General features: G+C 44.8%; 1 protein-coding gene across 1 annotated transcript; it reads right to left on the bottom strand.

The window, feature by feature from the left end:
- Positions 1–410: 410 nt before the first annotated feature.
- FGF6 (fibroblast growth factor 6) lies at positions 411–18,662 on the bottom strand. Its single transcript, XM_033950731.1, has 3 exons — positions 18,320–18,662; positions 17,464–17,567; positions 411–1,631 (listed from the first exon to the last, which is right to left on the bottom strand). Exons 1-3 carry the CDS (start codon positions 18,660–18,662, stop codon positions 1,455–1,457), a joined length of 624 nt encoding a protein of 207 aa, XP_033806622.1. The 3' UTR covers positions 411–1,454.
- Between the last annotated feature and the right edge of the window lie 1,209 nt (positions 18,663–19,871).

Genomic DNA, 19,871 nt, shown 5'->3' with positions numbered 1-19,871 from the left:
AATCTTTTTTGTTCATTATAAGTTGGGATTCTCTTCTGGAAAGACGTTGGCATTTAAAGGATTTTAGGAGCTTCTCCTGCCATTGTGAATTTAATGATGGGCTGGGGGGCTCCTTCTGTCCTGATCATTACTACAATCCCAGGCAGGTGTCACACTGCAACGCCCAGAGATTTCTAAAACATGGGCTGCATCAAATTTCAAGGGCAAATTGACCCAGAGAAAGTTTTATAAAATATACTCCCTCCTTTACAAAGCCGTGCTGCCTTTTTAGTGCTGGCTGCGGCGGTAACACCTAGGATGCTCATAGGAATTCTTTGAGCGTCGGAGCTGTTACCGCAGCTCTGTAAAGGAGGAGGATAGTAAGTCCAAATAAAAAAAGCCCAAGAGGCAGCGGAGGCCAGGAGCCAGTATGCTCATCTTTTGCAGAATCCGACTGCTTGAAGAAAGGTCAGAGGACCATTCCTGGCTCCATGGCTAGCCGGCCTATTTTTAACTGCTAACTGTTGCAAAGGTCTGCTTGGTACAGGAAGTGCCCAGAGAACTAGAACCCCTGACGGAAGCCTGCCTGGGGACAGGGTGCAACCAGACACGAACTCCAAAATATAAAAGATAACTTTATCTAGGGCTGTATGATGTTTTTAAATCATATTACAGTCTGTACCACCGGGGATCACAACATCCAACCACTTGAGAGCAAGGCAAGATGGAGGATGGTTTAGAAACATTCTCGGGTAATAGAAACCTGGTTACCATATTCACTGTGGATCATTTCAAAATGTTTGGGAGAGTCACAAACAGCAGAAATCACCCCTCCCTGGACACAATTTAATGAACGTGCAGAGCTGGTTCCTATGCCGTGGAAACAAGTCAGAGGTTTTTTATAGGCATGGGGTGCTAGAATCTTTGCAGAGGTGCTGAACACTCCAGTTCCCACTGATCTCTCTCTACAATACTTTTGCTTGGCCTAACTGCACCTCACATTATCCACCAGTATATGAACATCTTTCTGAACTGGGTGGGATTAATTACACTTACAAAACCAATTGTTTTTAGGAGGGGTGGGATACCCCTTTTCTCCATAAGAGATGGGGTGCAGAAGTCTTGTCTGACCCTTCAGTAAACTACCACCCAATCCCATGTGACCTCTTCCTACCTACTTGCAGGTCTCTCTATGTCCAAATAAGCACTTGTGAAACACAAGGTTACTATATCTGAGGTAAGGAAACACATCCGTTGCCCTCCCAATAAGCCTCGGACTGATGCACTGTGTCAGTTCCCAGACTAGCTGCTTGGCTCCCAATTACCAAGCATTCAAAAACACACCCATGGGATCATGGGATCAGGTATAAAGACATATACAGATATCGACAAATGGTATAAATAGTTTACCTGGGAAAGTATTCACATGTGCAAAATTAAATATACATTTCAGTTCTACTTTGAGTCACTCATCATCAGATTCGGGGTAAAAAGTGAGTCACGGTCATGGCTGGGGAGATTTTGCGGCCTTTCTTCACCCTGCCATGTTTGCTCAGTCCTAGGTAGGCTCCTTGATAGGCCTTGGATTCGTAGGCATTGTAGTGGTTGGGGAGCAAAATCTCCCTGAACTTGCATTCATCTTGAAAATGTGCCTGAAAGAGAAAAGAAACTCATGGATAAGGCAGCCCAGGAGAGAAAGGGAGCGAAAGAAGGCATGCTGTAGAGATTCTAGCAGGCTGCACATTCCCTCTGCCACGGTCTCATCCCTCCTCTGATGTAACGTCCTGTTTTGGTCTGGGACAGACTGTTGCAGAGGGAATGTGCAGCAGAGACCACCAGAAGCCTTCTAGAATTGCTACAGCACCAGGCCGTAATTAGTTTTTAAAGTGAGACTGGGAGGCCAGGGGGACGCCAGATGACAGTCATACTGCCGACCTTCAGGGGGCCTCCTAAAGCTGCGCAGGCCAAGGATAACATGTCACGTGAGGTCCCCAAAATATTGGAAGTGCTTGGGCCCCCAAAGTATCTCACAGAGCTGACCCTGGGAGGTGAATTTTAGCTGGCTGGGTCCACTTCTCATTCTCTCCTCCCCGTTCACGTTTGACTGCTTTGAGTTTGGTTATTTCTTTAGGATTAGGAGCAAATTCTGATAGAAACTTAAAGGAGGCTCCCCCCCCCCCTCCCATTTTGCAGGGAAGGAACTTCTCTCTTCAGACGGCACCTGGTGCCCCGCAGTGTTTGTCCACCCATAAATCTGTCACTTCCACTAAGTGTCCATCCAACCATAAATCTCTCACTTTACTGCTAATTTGGTAAGGATCGAATCAACTGTTTGCCCCAGACCCTTTTACTGACCTCAGGGATGTCAAGATTCTTTCATGATTCACTGTTTGCTGTCATTGCAAACATATATTATTATTATTAATTTTTCACTAGAAAAGGAGACAGATAGATAACTTGATAAGGAGGATTAATTTATTCTGTTAAGAATAGTGGTAAAGAAAATAAATTTGTACCAGAATTGTCGGTTTTACACTAAAGCTCCAGTTTGCTTCACTTCTCCCTTTTTGCTCCCAGTAAAGCCATTTTAAAATGTGTTTACCAGGCGTGCTAGACTGGGGCAACTTACTACACAATCATAAAAACATAAGAATAGCCTTACTGGGTCAGACCAATGGTCCATCAAGCCCAGTAGCCCATCCTCATGATGGCCAATCCAGGTCACCAGTACCTGGCCAAACCCAAGGAGTAGCAGCATTCCATACAGAATCCCAAGGAATAGCAAGATTTCAGAATCCCAAAGAGTAACAAGATTCTAGAATCCCAAAGAGTAGCAACATTCCATGCTACCGATACATGCCTTTCTCAATAACAGATTATGGGCTTTTCCTCCGGGAACTTGTTCATCAAGCAGACAGTGAGCATAGGAACACGAGAATAGCTGTATTGGGTTAGACAAAGGGTCAATTTAGCCCAGTATCCGGCTTTCAACAGTGGTCATAGTAAGGGTAAATGGCGCCCGGGGCGGAGGTACCCCTCCCCCTTCCTTCCCCTTCCCTCCTACCTTTTTAACTTCTCCGGCGTGAACAGCATGCCCATGTCGGTGTCAGCTCGCCCTTTGATGTCACTTCCTAGGCGTGGGTCCTAAAAGGGACGCCAGAGAGAGCGCCAATGTTGACACGGGCAGCAACCTCGTGCCAGGGAAGTGAAAAGGTTGTAGGGGAAGGCAAGGGGTGCACGCGGCAAGGAGAAGAGGAAGGATGCCCCGCCCTTAGGAAGACCGCGCCCGGGGCGGACCGCTCCCCCCGCGCTCCCTTTATTGAATCCAAGTCACAAGTACCCGGCAGAATCCCAAAGAGCAGCAAGGTTCCATGCTAGCGATCCCATGGATAAGTAATCGAGTTTTAATTGCAATATCATATTTCAGAGCAATTTACAAGTATAAAATCGAGGTATCAATAAAAGATAGTGTAAATTAAACTCTGACAAAACATGATAAACAAAGGGCAGGTGGGTTGAACTACAATGTATTAAAAAAAAGAAAGCACGTAGGGTTAGACCAATAGGGTGGGGAATTGTTATAAGATTACAGTATAATCTCGTTATTACGGACTTCAAGGGACCTGGAAAAACAGAGTTGCATTTTTTTAAAAAACTTTATTTAGGTCAGCTTGAACCAATGTACAATCAATGAACAACAGTCACTGCACAAACATATGAGCAACGTCAAGAACAAAACTCAGTAAAACATTGGCATGGCACGAAATGATTGCAAAACCAGAACTCTAAAAGATGTTCTAAAGCATTATGTCGTACTGTCCTGGGAAGAAAATTTTCTTCTGGGCTGCATTTTTATACTATATCACCGGCATGCCACACGCCTTTTAGGTGGAGCCTGCATGTCCGTTATAGCTGACGAAAATAACAGTTAAAAGTGGCTCTGGGGACCAAAATAGTTGTCCGTTAAATCCAAAAGTCCGTTATATGCGAGTCCGCTATATCCAATGATTTCTGTCTGCTATAGGCGAGGTTTCATTATAAGCGAGTCCGTTATAATGAGATTATACTGTAGTAGATCTCAATAGCAGATTTAGGGACTTTTCTTCCAGGAACTAGTTCAAAGTCCTCTTTCTACAACTCTCCAGCAATGAGGCTGAGTGAAAAAATATTTTCTCCTATTTGTTTTGAAAGTGTTACTTCATGGCTTGTCCCTTAGTCTTTTTTACTTTGTGAAAGAGAAAATTACTGTAAACTCTAGTTCCCCCCACTTTCCTCTTGTTTGTTTGTTTTTTACGTCTGTCGTGTTTTGTCCAGTCATTATTTAGTATGAGAAATGTTTCCCTTTTTTTTTTTTATTGTAAAACACTTGGAAGGGCATAATCGAAAGGAACGTCTAAGTCCGTTTGCGTCTAAATCACAAGTCGTCCAAAGTAAAAAACAGCCTAAGACACATTTTTGAAAAATACATCCAAAATTTTTTTTGTTTCAAAAATCGTCTAACTATACGTCCTGCCGATCTGATCATCCAAGTCGCTAAATCATCCATCTTTATACCACATTTTCGTCCAACTTTTCGTCCAAGTCAAAAACGCCTAGAACAAGCCCTCTTGGACGTGGGAGGGGTCTGCAAAGTGATGGACTGAATACCCAGACATGGCCCCTAAATAGCGGGGTACCTTACAGGGCACTGCTGTGAACTTCACAAAAAGGGTGCCATGTCTTCTCACTACAGCTCCCTTATAGATCATGGTGAGCCCCCCAAACCACCTCCAGAATCCCCTAGACCCACTTATCTACCACCCCAATAGCCCTTATGGCTGCAGGAGCCACTTATATGCCAGTACAAAAGGGTTTTGGGGGTGTATAGGGGAGTGCACATGTTTAAGGATCAATGCAGTGATTACAGGGGCTTATGGGCATTGGTCCTCCTCTGCATGAGTCCCTAACCCACCCCCAAGACGGCTTAAGCCGCCTCTGTGCTGGACAACTAGGCTTTCCTATGCCAGGTGATGATGGTCTGGAGGCTGAATTTTAAAGGTGTGATTATGATTTTTATGGGGGTTGGGGGGGCAGTGATCACTGGGGTAGTGTGTGGGGGTCTGTATTATGTGTTTGCAGTGCTTATCTGGTGACTTTAGGTGGGTTTTTGTGACTTAGACCATGTTTTGTGACTTAGACCATGTTAGACCAAGTTCCGTCGATCCTGGGCTGTATAACTTTCGGTTATACATGCTGTATGACTAAGTCTAAGCCGGCCCACGTCCCGCCCAACTCCCGCCCTCGACACTCCTCCTGAAACGCCCCGTTTAGCTGTGGGCATTCAGCAGCACTATGAAGGCCTAGGTCGTTTAGAAAAACGTCTAAAACCCGTTTTGATTATCGGCACTTGGACGTATTTTGACAATGTTTGTCTAAGTGCCAACTTAGGCCGGTTTTTGGACGTTTTTCTCTTTCGATTATGAGCCCCTTAGAATTTATGATTAGCATTTTATCAAAATTTTAATAAACTTGAAACTTTATCTGTTCCACGCCACTCAGGGAGAAAGAAGTCTCGATCTCACACCCCAGGAGGACTCCCACAGCTCCCAGTCCACCCACTATTCAATTACCCTTCGAAGAGGGTTGCCAGCTCAATATGTCAAGGTTGGGTTAGAAATGACATTATTAGTGTAGTTTGTTATGCAATGTGGATAAAACATATAAACACCTACAGGAGAGAAAGAAAAAGACTCGGGAGGGAGAAGATCCCAGACTGAGGAAGATATGATAGAAACATTTAAATATCTTTTAAGCAGGAAATAAAGGAAGCTCTGGAACAAGGGGGCACACGATGAAGGTGAACGGGGATAAACTCAGGAGTAAGCTAAGGAAATTCTTCTGTACAGGAAGGGAATAGCCTGCCAGCAGAGGTGACACAGCTAAGGATACTTCACAAATTCATGAAAGCCCGGGGACTGGGCTACCGTGATCAGTATCGTAACAGAGGACAGAAGAACAGTCCTACTGGGTCAGACCAATGGTCCACACAGCCCAGAATCCTGTTTCCACAGTGCTCAATGCAGGTCACAAGTACCTGGCAGAAACCCAAATAGTAGAAACATTCCATGCTACAAAATATTTCTGTTGTAAGCTACTTGGAACTTTTGGAATAGCAGCCTGTAAATATTTTTAAATTACCGGTAAATAGGAATACATTAGAGAATTAGAGATATGACAGTTTGCAGTAATTCTACCTCTCTGAAATCTTTTTTTTTCTAATTAGACATACACAAAGTAGGGAAAAGCCCTCAGCCACAATTCAAATTCCTATAGAGAAAGAACGAACCCACTTTTCAAAGGTTCAATCATCAGTCAAAAAACCTCCATAACTTCCGTTTTCATGAACTTTTTGAATGAGACATGGGGGAAGCCATTGTTTGCCCTAGACCAGTAGCATGGAATGTTGCTACTCTGGGATTCCAGAATCTTGCTATTCCTTGGGATTCTGTATGGAACGTTGCTACTCTTTGAGATTCTGGAATCTTGCTATTCCTTGGGTTTCTGTGTGGGATGTTGCTACTCTTTGGGATTCCGGAATCTTGCTATTCCTTGAGTTTCTGTGTGGAATGTTGCTACTCTCTGGGATTTCATAATCTTGCTATTCCTTGGGATTCTGTATGGAATGTGGCTACTCTTTGGGATTCTGGAATCTTGCTATTCCTTGGGTTTCTGTGTGGAATGTTGCTACTCTTTGGGTTTTGGCCAGGTACTAGTGACCTGGATTGGCCACCGTGAGAACGGGCTACTGGGTTTGATGGACCATTGGTCTGACCCAGTGGGGTTAATCTTAGGCTCTTCTGTTAAGAGTGTAATTCACTTTGGTAGTTTGCAGAAAAGACGCGTGAACATGCCAGTGTCAAGTGTAACCCTCAAATCAAATCCATCCCGATGAGTGTTAAGAGCACAGATCCATGGTGAACCCAGACAAATGGCTGTCACTTGCGAAAGAGGGAGTTCATTTCTGATTGTGTGCTTACACTTGATGCCAGAGAACCGTTCAGAAGCTTTTGGTTACTGATGGTGCTACCAATACTGACCCATTAATTCCTTTTCTACACATCTGAAGAGGACGTATTTAGCACTTTTGACCCATTGCTGATATGTGATATCATCACAAGTCCATGGTCAGATTACTACGTCAGCATGGTCCGTCATCTCGCCTCGCACATCTTAGCGAAGTTGGGTAGAAAATCAAGCTCAGTTGGTGTTTTGTTTAACTCTGATCCTGAATTCAATTTTTTGCACTTACTAAAGTTAAATTTTGACTTTCTAAGGTGGAAACCTCAAGAAGGCTTTATGAAGAATCACTGGGATACCAGGAACACTCAGATGCTGGCTGCGGAGCGAGAGAGAAGGGCGGTCTTCTGAGCTGTCTGAATCTGAAAAGTTCAGACAGCCGCCTCTAACTTCAGTTTCTCTGCACTCTGATCACCATCACCATCTCTGTGAATCAGGCCCAGTAAGCCCCCACAAATTACAGCTCCAGATTAGTTGAGCTTTATTTTGCATGAATGTTCTGTTTTCTAAATTTGTGCTTTGATGAGGGTTTTTCTGATAAAATGTAGTCAGGTCAGCCTGGAGTTTCTCAAAACGTATTACCTGGAATACTTTGCTGCTAGATCCACAGGAGAAGTCAAGTACGGTGGAAGTGGAGAGTTAAACGTGCATCTCTCGACCTGATTTTGCAGTTTTGGGGTCCACTTAGCCATGACTGCGATCAGAAGGGGGTTGCAGGGTTTCTGACCTCACTAGCATTCAAGTCCAGCCTCTGGGTTCACAGTGTCCCAGGCAAGGAGAGAGCCAGCATTAACGCAGGAACTCGGAGATTATTTGTCAACTCCTATCTGAAAATAATTCCGGGATATCGAGTGTCCTGCCTGCACTAAAATAACAGTGTGCTGAAATTTCTCATTTGCCTCTAGGTTTGAGTGAATATAGCAGGGATGTGCTCAACCTCTTTTCCCCTAGCTGTTGAACACACTGCCACTCTTGCCCAAACCTGTTTTCCATCGCTTGATTGACTGTTTTTGACCAAAATCGACTATGGCTTTCACTTGCTGGCTCTAAGGAACTCACACCACAGATTTACGAAGATTTGCAAAATAAAAAATATATATATGTTACTAATTGGTTGGATCATGCAAATATTTCTGAGTACACTGGAGACTTCGCAGCTTTTGTGTTAAGCAATGTCCGTCTGCAAGACCTGATAATCTCCAAATGTAAAAGGACAAAAGGGCTCACTTCCAGATGTTTCCTCCCTCCTTTACGAGCAACATGCCTTGACATTTGGACTTTGATTACTACTACTAATTATTTCTATAACGCTACCAGACGCACCCAGCACTGTACAGAATCACGAAGAAGAAGACATTCCCTGCTCAAAAGAGCTTACAATCTAAACAGACAAGATAGACAAACAGGATGTCATAGATACAATTAAGGGGAACGGTTAATCAGCTGGCTGGGTTGGAGGGCAGAGGAGTAGGGTTAAGGATTGAAAGCTATTATCAGAAAGGTGGGTTTTCAGTCTGCTTTTAAACAGGGGAAGGGCTTGATGGGCAAACTCGGGTAATTTATTCCAGGCATAGGGGGCAGCTAGATGGAAGGAACAAAGTCTGGAATTGGCAGTGGAGGAGAAGGGTAATGTTAAGAGTGAGTTATCTGAGGAATGGAGTTCTCTGGGAGGTGGATAAGAAGAGAGAAGAGAGGAGAGATATTGAACACACTTGTAGGATAGCAATAGGGGCTTGAACTGTATGCGAAGGTGAATAGGGAGCCCATGAAGTGATTTAAGGAGAGGGGTGACATGAGCGTAGTGAGGTTGGTAGAAGGTGAGTCGTGCAGCAGAGTTTTGCACAGACTGCTAGGGAGAGAGGCGACACTGCGGGATACCAGTTAGGACTAGATTACAGTAATCTAAGCGTGAGGCTACAGGCATTTCTCATGCTTTCTTTCTCTTCTTGGCTGCTGGGCAATCTGTCCTGAGCACAGGAGTGGTCAGTGCTTTACTAACATGTATACGTCAGGCCCAGGCCTTTATACTAACTCTTTGTACAGAGACCTGTAGGAGGATGGAACATTATTGCTTTAATTATCCAGTTGCAGAAGGGGTTTCTGGGAGTAGAAAGAGGGAAGGGTTTGGTGGAAGGTTATATTGGGCCTAGATTTAGGAAGCCCACCTGGTATTTACTGGCCATTGAAGGACTAAAGGATTGTATTGGGGACTGTTACCAGTGCCTACTGCTGCCGGAAATATGGAGGTGAAAAGTTAGTTTTTGTTCTGCTTATGTCAACTGCAAAGATGTTCTTGATCATATAAACCCAGAGTTGTCCTTGGAAGGCAAGATTACCAGACAGAAACGTATGCAGATTGTGAAAAATTGCAGACAGACCTTAGGAAATTGGAAGGCTGGGTGTCCAAGTGGCAGATGAAATTTAATGTGGACAAATGCAAAGTGATGCACATTGGGAAGAATAACCCGAATCACAGTTACCAGATGCTGGGGTCCACCTTGACGGTTAACACCCAAGAAAAGGGTGTCATTGTAGACAGTACGATGAAACCTTCTGCTCAATGTGTGGCAGCAGCCAAAAAAGCAAACAAGATGCTAGGAATTACTTTTAAAAAAGGGATGGTTAACAAGACTAAGAATGTTATGCCTCTGTATTGCTCCATGGTGCGTCCTCACCTGGAGTATTGCGTTCAATTCTGGTCTTCTTATCTCAAGAAGAGTATCAACATTCCGGAGTTGAGATTGTGATGTCATAATGCCTTATTCCACCAATACCTAAGAGACAACCTCATCAGTGATGTCACAATGGTGTAATTGTCCTATACTTGGCTCAAATAAAAACACAAGAATTGATGTACTAGGACAGATTGAAAGTCCATCAAGCCCAGTATCTTGCTTCCAACAGTCAGTCAGAAGTACCTGGCAGAAACCCAAATAGTAGCAACATTCCAGAGCTGAGATTGTAATGTCATAATACCTCATTCCACCAATGCCTAAGAGCCAACCTCATCAGTGATGTCACAATGGCTTGATTGTCCTATACTTGGCTCACATAAGTATATAAGAATTGCCTTCCTGGGTCATCAAGCCCAGTAGCCTGTTTCCACAGTGGCCAATCCAGATTCCAAGTACCTGGCAAAAACCCAAAGAGTAGAAACATTCCAGAACTGACATTGTGATGTCACAATGCCTCATTCTACCAATGCCTAAGAGCCAACCTCAACAGTGATGTCAAAATGGCTAACTTGTCCTATACCTGACTCACATAAGAACATACGAATCAGCATACTGGGTCAGACCAATGGTCCATCAAGCCCAGTTTCCCATTTCCACAGTGGCCAATCCAGGTCCCAAGTATCTGGCATCCTTTTGGTGGCTTAGTTTCCATTTCATAGAAAGACATAGAATGATGACCCATAGGGAGTACATGGGCCATCCATACCATCTACTATCCCTTTCTCTTCTTCAGAAATCTCATGTACCTGTCCCATGCCCTCGTATGTTACCAATGATTTTGCAATCAGAAATTGATGATGTTCTTTTCTGATGCTCATCTCTAAGTTTTAACGTCAGGTTCTTTTATGTTTGTATGTTTTATTTATGGTATTGTTTAATATAATGATTTTTTACTGCTTTACTGGGAATGGCATTTTTTTGTTGTTGTACTGTTCTGTAATCCGCTCAGTATTGTCAGTAGAGGAAAAGAGCAGAATATAAACACTTGAATTACATCAAATAACAAAATGATTTTGGCCCAAATTGTGGCATTGCTATTGTTTTGATTCTTAGGAAAGTTAAGAGGACCCTCCGCTTGGACACTGGGACTGCTGCAGATGGCTATTCCCAGTTGACTAATTAGTTTAGATTAGTTTAAAGGTGTCTCTCAATGACAGAGGAGAAGACAAATTGGTCCTAATGATCTGGGAGTCAGTGAATTCCAGTCCCAGCTGCCCATGTTTCTCTAGGTGGCTCTGGACAAGTCACACCACCTCTATGCAGTTTGGGTTGCCCTGATTTCCTCAGCAGCAAAACCTATGGTAATATCACTCATTTATCTACCGCCAGACTCTCCACTTTAGCAATGCTGATATTCTCCAAGAAGAAGACAAATGAGCTGACCTGCCGCTCTTTCACACTCTAACAACGATTCTGTATTTATTCCTTGATAACAGTAATAGATGAACTAGCTGTGAACATAGGGTTACCAGAGGTCTGGATTTACCCAGACATGTCCTCTTTTTAGAGGGCATGTCCGGGTGTTTGGATGACTTTTCAAAACCCGGCACTTTGTCCGGGTTTTCAAAAGCAGATCACATTTTTAGCATCGGCCGCCGCAGTAATAGCTCCAATGCTCATAGAATTCTTATGAATTTCCGAGCTGTTACCGCCACGGCCAGCGCTAAACACGCTAGCATAGCTTTGTAATGGAGGGGGTTATATATTTATTTATTTGGATTTAGCTCAGGTCATTTTCAGTACTAGCTCAAGATGGGTTACATTCAAGGACATTTTTGTATTTTCTTTTTTTTAGTAAGATTTTATAGTCTACTAGATTTATAGCCCGTTACATTAACGGGTGCTAGAATATATGTTTGTGTCTGTCTTTATTTCTTTCTCTCTCTGTCTCCTTAGCCGCTTTTTCCTGTCCATTCTCCCTTCTTTTTACATCCCCTGTGTCCACCACCACCCCTTCACTGCTCCCCTTATCCAGCAGCAGCCCTTCTCCCTTTGTTTTACCTCCCCCCTGTCCAGCAGCACCTCTTCCTGCTCCCCCTGTCCAGCAGTAGGCCTCCCTTCATTCCCCCCCCGTGTCCATCATCACCTCTTCCTGTTCCCCCTGTCCAGCAATATGCCTCCATTCCTTTTTTTCCCCCCTGCCCATCATCACCTCTTCCTGCTCGCATTTCCCTCCCCCTCCAGGTCCCTGTGCAGCAGTAGCAGCATTTTCCCCCACCCCTTCCCTACTCTTACCACGAAATGGCCTGCTCCTTTTGGCCCCTCCGCCTTCCATTCCCGCGTCTTGCCTGCTCCAAGGGCCCCCCCTTCCCTTATTGTGTTCCCCGCAGGCAGGCCCAGCTTCTCCCTGCACGTTACCTTTTTTAAATTCTGTTGCCCTCCCTCACGTGGCTGCCTGACTGGTCCCGTTGAGCAGCTCGCGGCTGAAGTCTTTTTTGTTGGCACTTCCCTGCCCTGTGTTTGTTTTGGTGTTTGTCTCTTTGGCTGATGTATGTGGATTTTTTTTTTCCTGTGTCTCTCTCTCCTTTTATTTTTTTCTTTCTTTCAATCTTTCTCTATTGCTCCTTGTCTTTAAGGGTTTATTTTTCCTGTGTGTGTCTCTCTCTGTTTGTATATGGAGGTGTCATATGTCACCTATTTTTTTTTTTTTTTTGTAATAACTGAAGTTTCACAGAGTAAGTTTTTTTTTTTTTAAATGTATATTACCAGCATTCCCTCCCTCTCCATTTCCCTCCCCCTACACTACTTTCCTGTGCAGCAGCAGCAGCATTTCCCCTACCCCCCCTTTCCCTTCCCGCGGTCTGGTTGGCTCCCTTAGTCCCTTTCGGCCCCCCCCCTTCCCTTCCCGCGGTCCCGACAAACCTGCTACTCCAGCAGCGTCTGCAGCACTGTACACACGCTGCTTCGGGGCCTTCTACTGCCCTAATTTGCTCTGCTTCTGTGCCAGAGTAAATCAGGGCAGTAGAAGGCCCCGAAGCAGCATGTGTACAGTGCTGCTGGAGTCGGGACCGCAGGAAGGTTTCTAGAGAGTAGCTGAACAGGTCACCGGCAGTCAATGAAGGGCTGCTGTCCTCGGGGGCAGAGCCGCGGCAGGAGCTTGAATGTACAGTTTGCGGTCGGGCGGCCGTCCTCGCGCTCCATCCACCGCGTGCATGGGCTGCCTCTGCCCTCGGGTGCGCTCGGCGGCGATGCTTGTGGCAGCCGTTGTGAAGGGGCGGCGTGGTGCGGTCTGTATTGTGAGGTGGAGAGCAGGGAAGGGCGCGCATGCGCACTTGTCTTGCCACATCCCGACAGAAAAGGGATCAGGGAACACGCGAGGCAAGTGCGCATGCGCGGCTAGCATTTTATTATTTAAGATTTAGATTTGCTATACTACCATTTCTAACTAGCAGATCACGGCGGTGTACAAAAAAAACCCCTAATTTCAGAAGGTAGAAAGGAAGCAAAATACAGTAAAACCTTGGATTGCAAGTAACTTGGTTTGCAAAACAAGCAAAACATTTGATTCAATTTTAACTTGATATACAAAGCAAGGTCTTGCAATACGAGTACATACAGTATACACACGTCACATGATCACTACTGAGCCGATGGTTCTTCTCTCTCTGACGCTGCAGAGTGTGGTGATTGTTCTAAACGAGCGAGGTCTTGCGATACGAGGTTTTACTGTATTTTGATTGCAGAGAAACTGCTTCTACATTCACATTGTAGTTAGGGAGAGAAGGGGAAGGGGGGACTTATAGGTTAAGGATAACATGGGGGGGGAATGACAACAGGTAGGCAGAGGGTACATTGGTAGCAGAACTAATCCTATTCTCTATATCCCACGTGGGTTCAAAAGCTTCCCTAAATAACCAGGTTTTTAGTTCGGACTTGAATTTCTTAAATGGCAATTTGGCTCATATAGAAAGGGGTGTGGCAAAAAAGAATGCACGGTGCCTGGTTGACTCCAGCTGTGTAGATTTGGACCATATCACTGATTTTTATTGCCGACTGCACTGGCTTCCAGTTGAGGCTGCATTTGTTTCAAGGCACTAGCGGGCTCAATTCTTGAGTATCTTATGGAATCCTTTATGATTACAAACTCTAAACACACTAGAAAATCTCATTCATTGTTTTCATTCCCCTCTGTAAAGGGATGTAAATACAAGAAATTTCAGGAACAATTACTATCTTTTCAGGCAGCCTCATGGACTAGGGATTTAACTCATATATTCACATTCCCAATTTCGTATCAGCAATTTCGACGTGCCTTAAAGACGTATCTTTTTAGGAAATCTTTTGGAAGTTAGAAATTCATTTGTATTCTTAATCTTTGTGAACCGCATAGAACTTAATGGTATTTGCGGTATACAAGTGAGTTTTATGTTATGTTATGTTATGTATGGTTGTTAATTAATCAGAAAAGACATACTGGTGGATAGGGAGGACAAGTATAGAGGAAGATCAGCTGTATGTGCTTTAAACGTAAGGACCAGTAGTTTATACGTTATTTAATAAGTTTCAAGTTTAAGTTTCAAGTTTATTAGGTTTTTATATACCGCCTATCAAGGTTATCTAAGCGGTTTTACAATCAGGTACTCAAGCGTTAATAAGTAACCAATGATGGCCTAGGAACAATCATTTTCCTATTTTTATCCTATTTTCCTAAAGAAGGCTTATGACATTGTGTGTCTGTCTGTTTTTCTGTGTGCGTGTGTGCATGTGTCTTTCTATCTGTCCCTGTGTCTTCCCCCTTGAATTAAAAAAACACCCTTTCAGTCTGGAAGCCCTGAATATGTATACCCTAGAGGAAAGGAGGGACGGGGGGATATGACTCAGACGTTCAAATACTTGAAGGGTATTAACGTAGAACAAAATCTTTTCCAGAGAAAGGAAAATGATAAAAACCAGAGGACATAATTTGAGGTTGAGGGGTGGTAGATTCAAGAGCAATGTTAGGAAATTCTACTTTACGGAGAGGGTGGTGGATGCCTGGAATGCGCTTCCGAGAGAGGTGGTGGAGAGGAAAATGGTGATGGAGTTCAAAGAAGCGTGGGATGAACACAGAGGATCTAGAATCTGAAAATAATATTAAATATTGAACTAAGGCCAGTACTGGGCAGACTTGCATGGTCTATATATGGCTGTTTGGGGGAGGATGGGCTGGAGAGGGCTTCAATGGCTGGGAGGGTGTAGATGGGCTGGAGTAGGTTTTGACGGAGATTTTGGCATTTGGAACCCAAGCACAGTACCGGGTAGAACTTTGGATTCTTGCCCAAAAATAGCTATGAAGAAAAAATTTTAATTGAATCAGGTTGGGCAGACTGGATGGACCATTCGGGTCTTTATCTGCTGTCATCTACTATGTAACATGTAATATGGTGGATATGCTTGGAAAGGGGTGGGGGGAGGAGGGAACATGAAGATTCTGACTAGGGTACACATGAGCACATTTCTAGGAAAAGGCTTGGAACTGCTTGTCATCAGAGAGGGTGGGTTACTTTTACCGACCTGTTTCGTGACAGATGAAGACACCTTGCAAGCTCTCCCCATAGCTGTCCTTCAGTACTGGTGAACATTTGTGTAAAATTGGTGTAACTGTGCAAAGTCTTATGTGTTAGAATGTGAAGTGATATTTTTGCTGTTTTTTTGTAATTCACCTAGGTCGTAGGTGGACTATAAGGACCTGATCCTGCAAAGGTTGCCGAAGGTTAAACATAGAAACATGATGGCAGATAAAGGCCAAATGGCCCATCTAGTCTGCCCATCCGCAGTAACCATTATCTCTTTCTCTCTCCAAGAGATCCCACGTGCCCATCCCAGATTTTCTTGAATTCAGACACAGTCTCTGTCTCCACCACCTCTTCCGATCGACTGTTTCATGCATCTACCACCTTTTCTGTAAAAAAGTATTTCCTCAGATTACTCCGGAGCCTCTCACCTCTTAATTTCATCCTATGCCCTCTCATTGCAGAGTTTCATTTCAAATGAAAGAGACTCGACTTATGCGCATTTACACCACGTAGGTATTTAAACGTCTCTATCATATCTTCCCTCTCCCTATTGGCTAAGGCTCTTAACATTTGCATCTCCTCTTCCTATAGGCTAAGGCTCTGTGCACCTGCATTGTGAGGTCATAGAGCTGCCCATCTGCAGTAACCATTATCTCTTCCTCTCTCTAAGAGATCCCATGTGCCTATCTCAGGCCCTTTTGAATTCAGACACAGTCTCTGTCTCCACCACCTCTTCCGATCAACTGTTCCATATATCTACCACCTTTTCTGTAAAAAAGTATTTCCTTAGATTACTCCGGAGCCTATCACCTCTTAACTTCATCCTATGCCCTCTCGTTCCAGAGCTTCCTTTCAAATGAAAGAGACTCAACTCAAGCGCATTTACATTCCGTGGGTATTTAAACGTCTCTATCTTATCTCCCCTCTCCCGCCTTTCCTCCAAAGTATAAAGATTGAGATCTTTAAGTCTGTCCCCATACGCCTTATGACGAAGACCACCGACCATTTTAGTAGCCTTCCTCTGGACCGACTCCATCCTTTTTATATCTTTTTGAAGGTGCAGCCCCCAGAATTGTATACAATATTCTAAATGAGGTCTCACCAGAGTCTTATACAGGGGCATCAATGCCTCCTTTTTCCTACTGGCCATACCTCTCCCTAGTATCCTTCTAGCTTTTGCCGTCACCTTTTCAACCTATTTGGCCACCTTAAGATCATCACATACAATCACACCCAAGCCCCGCTCTTCCATCGTGCACATAAGTTCTTCACCCCCTAAACTGTACCATTCCCTTAAGTTTTTGTAGCCCAAATGCATGACCTTTGGCTTCTTAGCATTAAATCTTAGCTGCCAAATTTCAGACACTTAAGTGTTTTAATTGGTTTTAAGTGGTGCAATAATTGGTCGTGCCATTAAAAACAAATTTAAAACATATTTTAAAAATTAGGCACCTCCAGGATCAGTGCCTGGGTCCATGGTGGCGCCGGACTTCAGCATCACTAGGGTACCACTGGTCACAATTCCACAAGGACCCTGGGTGCCGGAAATGTAGGTCTGCAAAACCCTGGCCTAGGGTCCTTGCTAGCTGCGATCCTGTAAGCGGCACCTGTCTGTGAATGAGACGCGGCTGGCGCCTGGGAAATGAGTGTCTGTCATGTGCCAATCACGCCGCTTACAGAATCAGACCCTAAGTTTTTTTAAATAACCCGATAACTGACTAACCCCCGCTTTTACAAAAGCACAGCGCGGTTTTCAGCATCGGCCAATGAGCGTCTGAGCTGTTCCCCCTCCCCACCCCCTTTTACAAAAACGTAGCTTGGTTTTTAGCGCTGGCCGTGGCGGTAACGGCTTCGACGCTGATAGAATTCCTATGAATGCCTGAGCTGTTACTGCCGTGGTCGGCACTAAAAATTATGCTACACTTTTTTAAAAGGGGGGGGGGGTAACTAAATAAATGTATATACTTGGCCTCAGTGGGTAATACTGAATGAGGTGGGGTATAATATTGCTCCCTTCATCCTTACTACAGTTTCGAAAGGTATTTCTTGCTTTGCAACTTCGCATTTCACAGCGGCCTCTTTGGTTTCAGCCCCCGGCAATCAGAACCCCTCCTCCTCTGCCCCCCCCCCCCCCACCACTATCTCCCCATCACAAAAAAGGATTCTGTGCTCAAGTTCTCATCATGCTCTTTACTCACCGATGCATACAATCTGCCTTTGCTGTTCATCGCTAGAAAGAAGTTGCTGTTCACACCATACAGGCTAACGACACCCTGTTCCACCGTGGATATCTCTAAGAGACCTAGGTAAATGAAAGCATATTTTATGTTACATGAGAAGGGGGCTAATATCTAGCATCCTTTCCCCTCCCCTTTATAAGAAAAAGGTGGGTGGGAAGAGATCTTCTGCTGCAGAAATTCTGGAGGCAAAGAGGAGACAGAGAAGTTCAAAAGCAGTTTCAAATCCGCATTTCGGGGGGGGGGCAGGGGGGGAAAGGAGAAGGAGCCGCAAAAGAAACCAAAACCCTCCACACGCTCCACGTGAGTATCTGTAAGAGCATATAAAGAGCAGGTCTCTACCGATGATGCCTCCTCATGTCAATGCAACAGCCCCACAGCATTCCAGCACCCTTTTTAAAATGAGAATTCTGCCTTAGGAAAGCTGCACTGATGAACAAAACAGATTCGGTGCATTATACCCACCATCAGAACATGGCAACAAGCTCTCAAAGCATTTTACCTCAGACCAAGAAACCGTGGGACGTTTTAAAGGGGAAAGAAAGACTTGGGAGAAATGGGTCCAGTTCCAAACTGCAAACCCCTTTCTTCTTTCCCGTTGGAAAACAGGAGTGAAAATAAAAGTGAAATCTAATTCTGGAAAAAGAATTCAGCATGGGTCTGAGCCTGGACTTTTCTCCCACTACATGACTCTTAAGGACTTTTAAAAGGCAACAGGTGTCGCTTAGCTGAACATTTCTGTTCAGCCTGGACTAATTACTGAGGATTGCGGCTGTAAAGTCCCATCTATTCCTCGCCTTTTCAAGCCTGAACTCACTGTGTTGGTTTTCACTGTGGACCCCACTTATCCCTCCGTCCGGCAAAATCTGCAGGTGAAACCCAATGCCCACATTGCAGTACAGTCTCCGTAGCCTTTTAATTCCCAGTAAATAGTCACTCTTCCAGTTCACAAGGAATCTCTCTCCCGACACGCTGGCCAAAGACCTGGACAGCAGAGACTCCCATCTTCTCTCCAGCAGCGTCCCGTTAGCCCCTTTAGGAAGAAGAGGGTACGATGGCACAATCCCAGCCAGGAAGCCCAGGAGAATTACAGCAGGCAGTGTCCAGTGGGCGCCAACCTCGAAGGACATACTGATGAGTAGCCTTTGTGCGATGGCCATCCGGTTCATCCTCTGGGCACGTGGTCAGAATTGATGGCCCTAAAAATACCGCCCATCTAATTTTCCTCCCCGCAGCATGGCGACCCCGGCTTATTTTTGGAAGGCAGATAAAGACCACTGACATGAAATTAAAGCACGGGGGAAGCTGAGTGGAGAACAGAGAGAGGGCAGCAGTAGAGATCGGGGTGGTGGGGACCATCTTTTGTTCCTCCTGCTCTCTGGTGGGCTGTCTAGCTATATTTGCTTGGCCTATCTTTATAGTCCAGACTCTGTCCCACCCCACGGCATCAGACTGACATTGAGAGCTTCCAAAGGTAACTCAGTCAGGCAACAGTGCCCTGTGACACGAACCCTGCTGTCACAGCACAGTGTAGACTGATAGATGTTCTCATCTGGGAAAGGAGGTGCCACAGACATTCATTGGACAACTAGCAGTGGTTATTGAATGTGAAGGGGCCTTTCCAGGCTCCAAATTGGTCCAGCGTTGGTATGCCTGGCAGTCAACATCCTTATTTAGCGAAGAAGGTGTAAAAACAGTACTGCAGCTCACCAGGAAGTAATGACAAGCCTTCCTGCCCTTCCTCGGCAGCCACTTGCTGGGTTTACATAAGGATAGTGAAAGCAGCGAAGGGAAAGTCTTCAGGGCAGGGAGAATGCATATATCTGTCTGTCTGCAAGGGTATTAGAGAGGTTGAGAGACATGGCGGACCTGGGGCCTCTCTGTCCTAGACTCATTCGGCTGATTTAATTCATTGGCTGAAATCTTGAGGCTCTTAAAACTGGGGAGGGGGTGGGGGAGTCAGCTCATGTTACATTAGATCCCTGACAGTTTTTACCTGTCTGTAAAAGTGGTATAAAATAAATTAAATCAATAATAATGATCAAGATCTATGGTGCCACCAGTTCCTTAGCAAAACTAAACTCCCCCCCCCCCCCCCCCGACTTTACCAGCAGTATAAGGCAAAATTCAAGTTTCATAACAAACTCTAAAACCACACAACGGAGCAAAGCCCTCCATCTTCGTACCATCGCAGGGCTGCAATTGGGGTGGTGACATTTTAGTCCCGTTTTCAAGATGATATTGTGATCTTACGACAACACAGGAGAGCAAAGAAATATGTAGGGAGCGTGCGGATGTGTTGCTGCTTAGCTTTTGCCACTTTGTACAGAAGGGTAAGTGTGTGGAGCCCCCTTGTGGGCCAACCTCTG

The sequence above is a fragment of the Geotrypetes seraphini genome, chromosome 7, assembly GCF_902459505.1.
Source record: "Geotrypetes seraphini chromosome 7, aGeoSer1.1, whole genome shotgun sequence".
Lineage (NCBI taxonomy): Eukaryota > Metazoa > Chordata > Amphibia > Gymnophiona > Dermophiidae > Geotrypetes > Geotrypetes seraphini.
The sequence above is the reverse complement of the archived record's forward strand: the minus strand, read 5'-3'. Positions and strand labels throughout refer to the sequence as shown.

Bases quoted from the DNA above. Each gene is read 5' to 3' on its own strand.
- FGF6 (XM_033950731.1), bottom strand. From the start codon at position 18,662: ATGGCCATCGCACAAAGGCTACTCATCAGTATGTCCTTCGAGGTTGGC. The intron at 17,568-18,319 runs GTGAGTTCAGGC...TCATTTACCTAG, and splicing joins CCACAGTGAAAACCAACACA to GTCTCTTAGAGATATCCACG. The intron at 1,632-17,463 runs GTGAGTAAAGAG...TTTCTCTTTCAG, and splicing joins AAGGCAGATTGTATGCATCG to GCACATTTTCAAGATGAATG.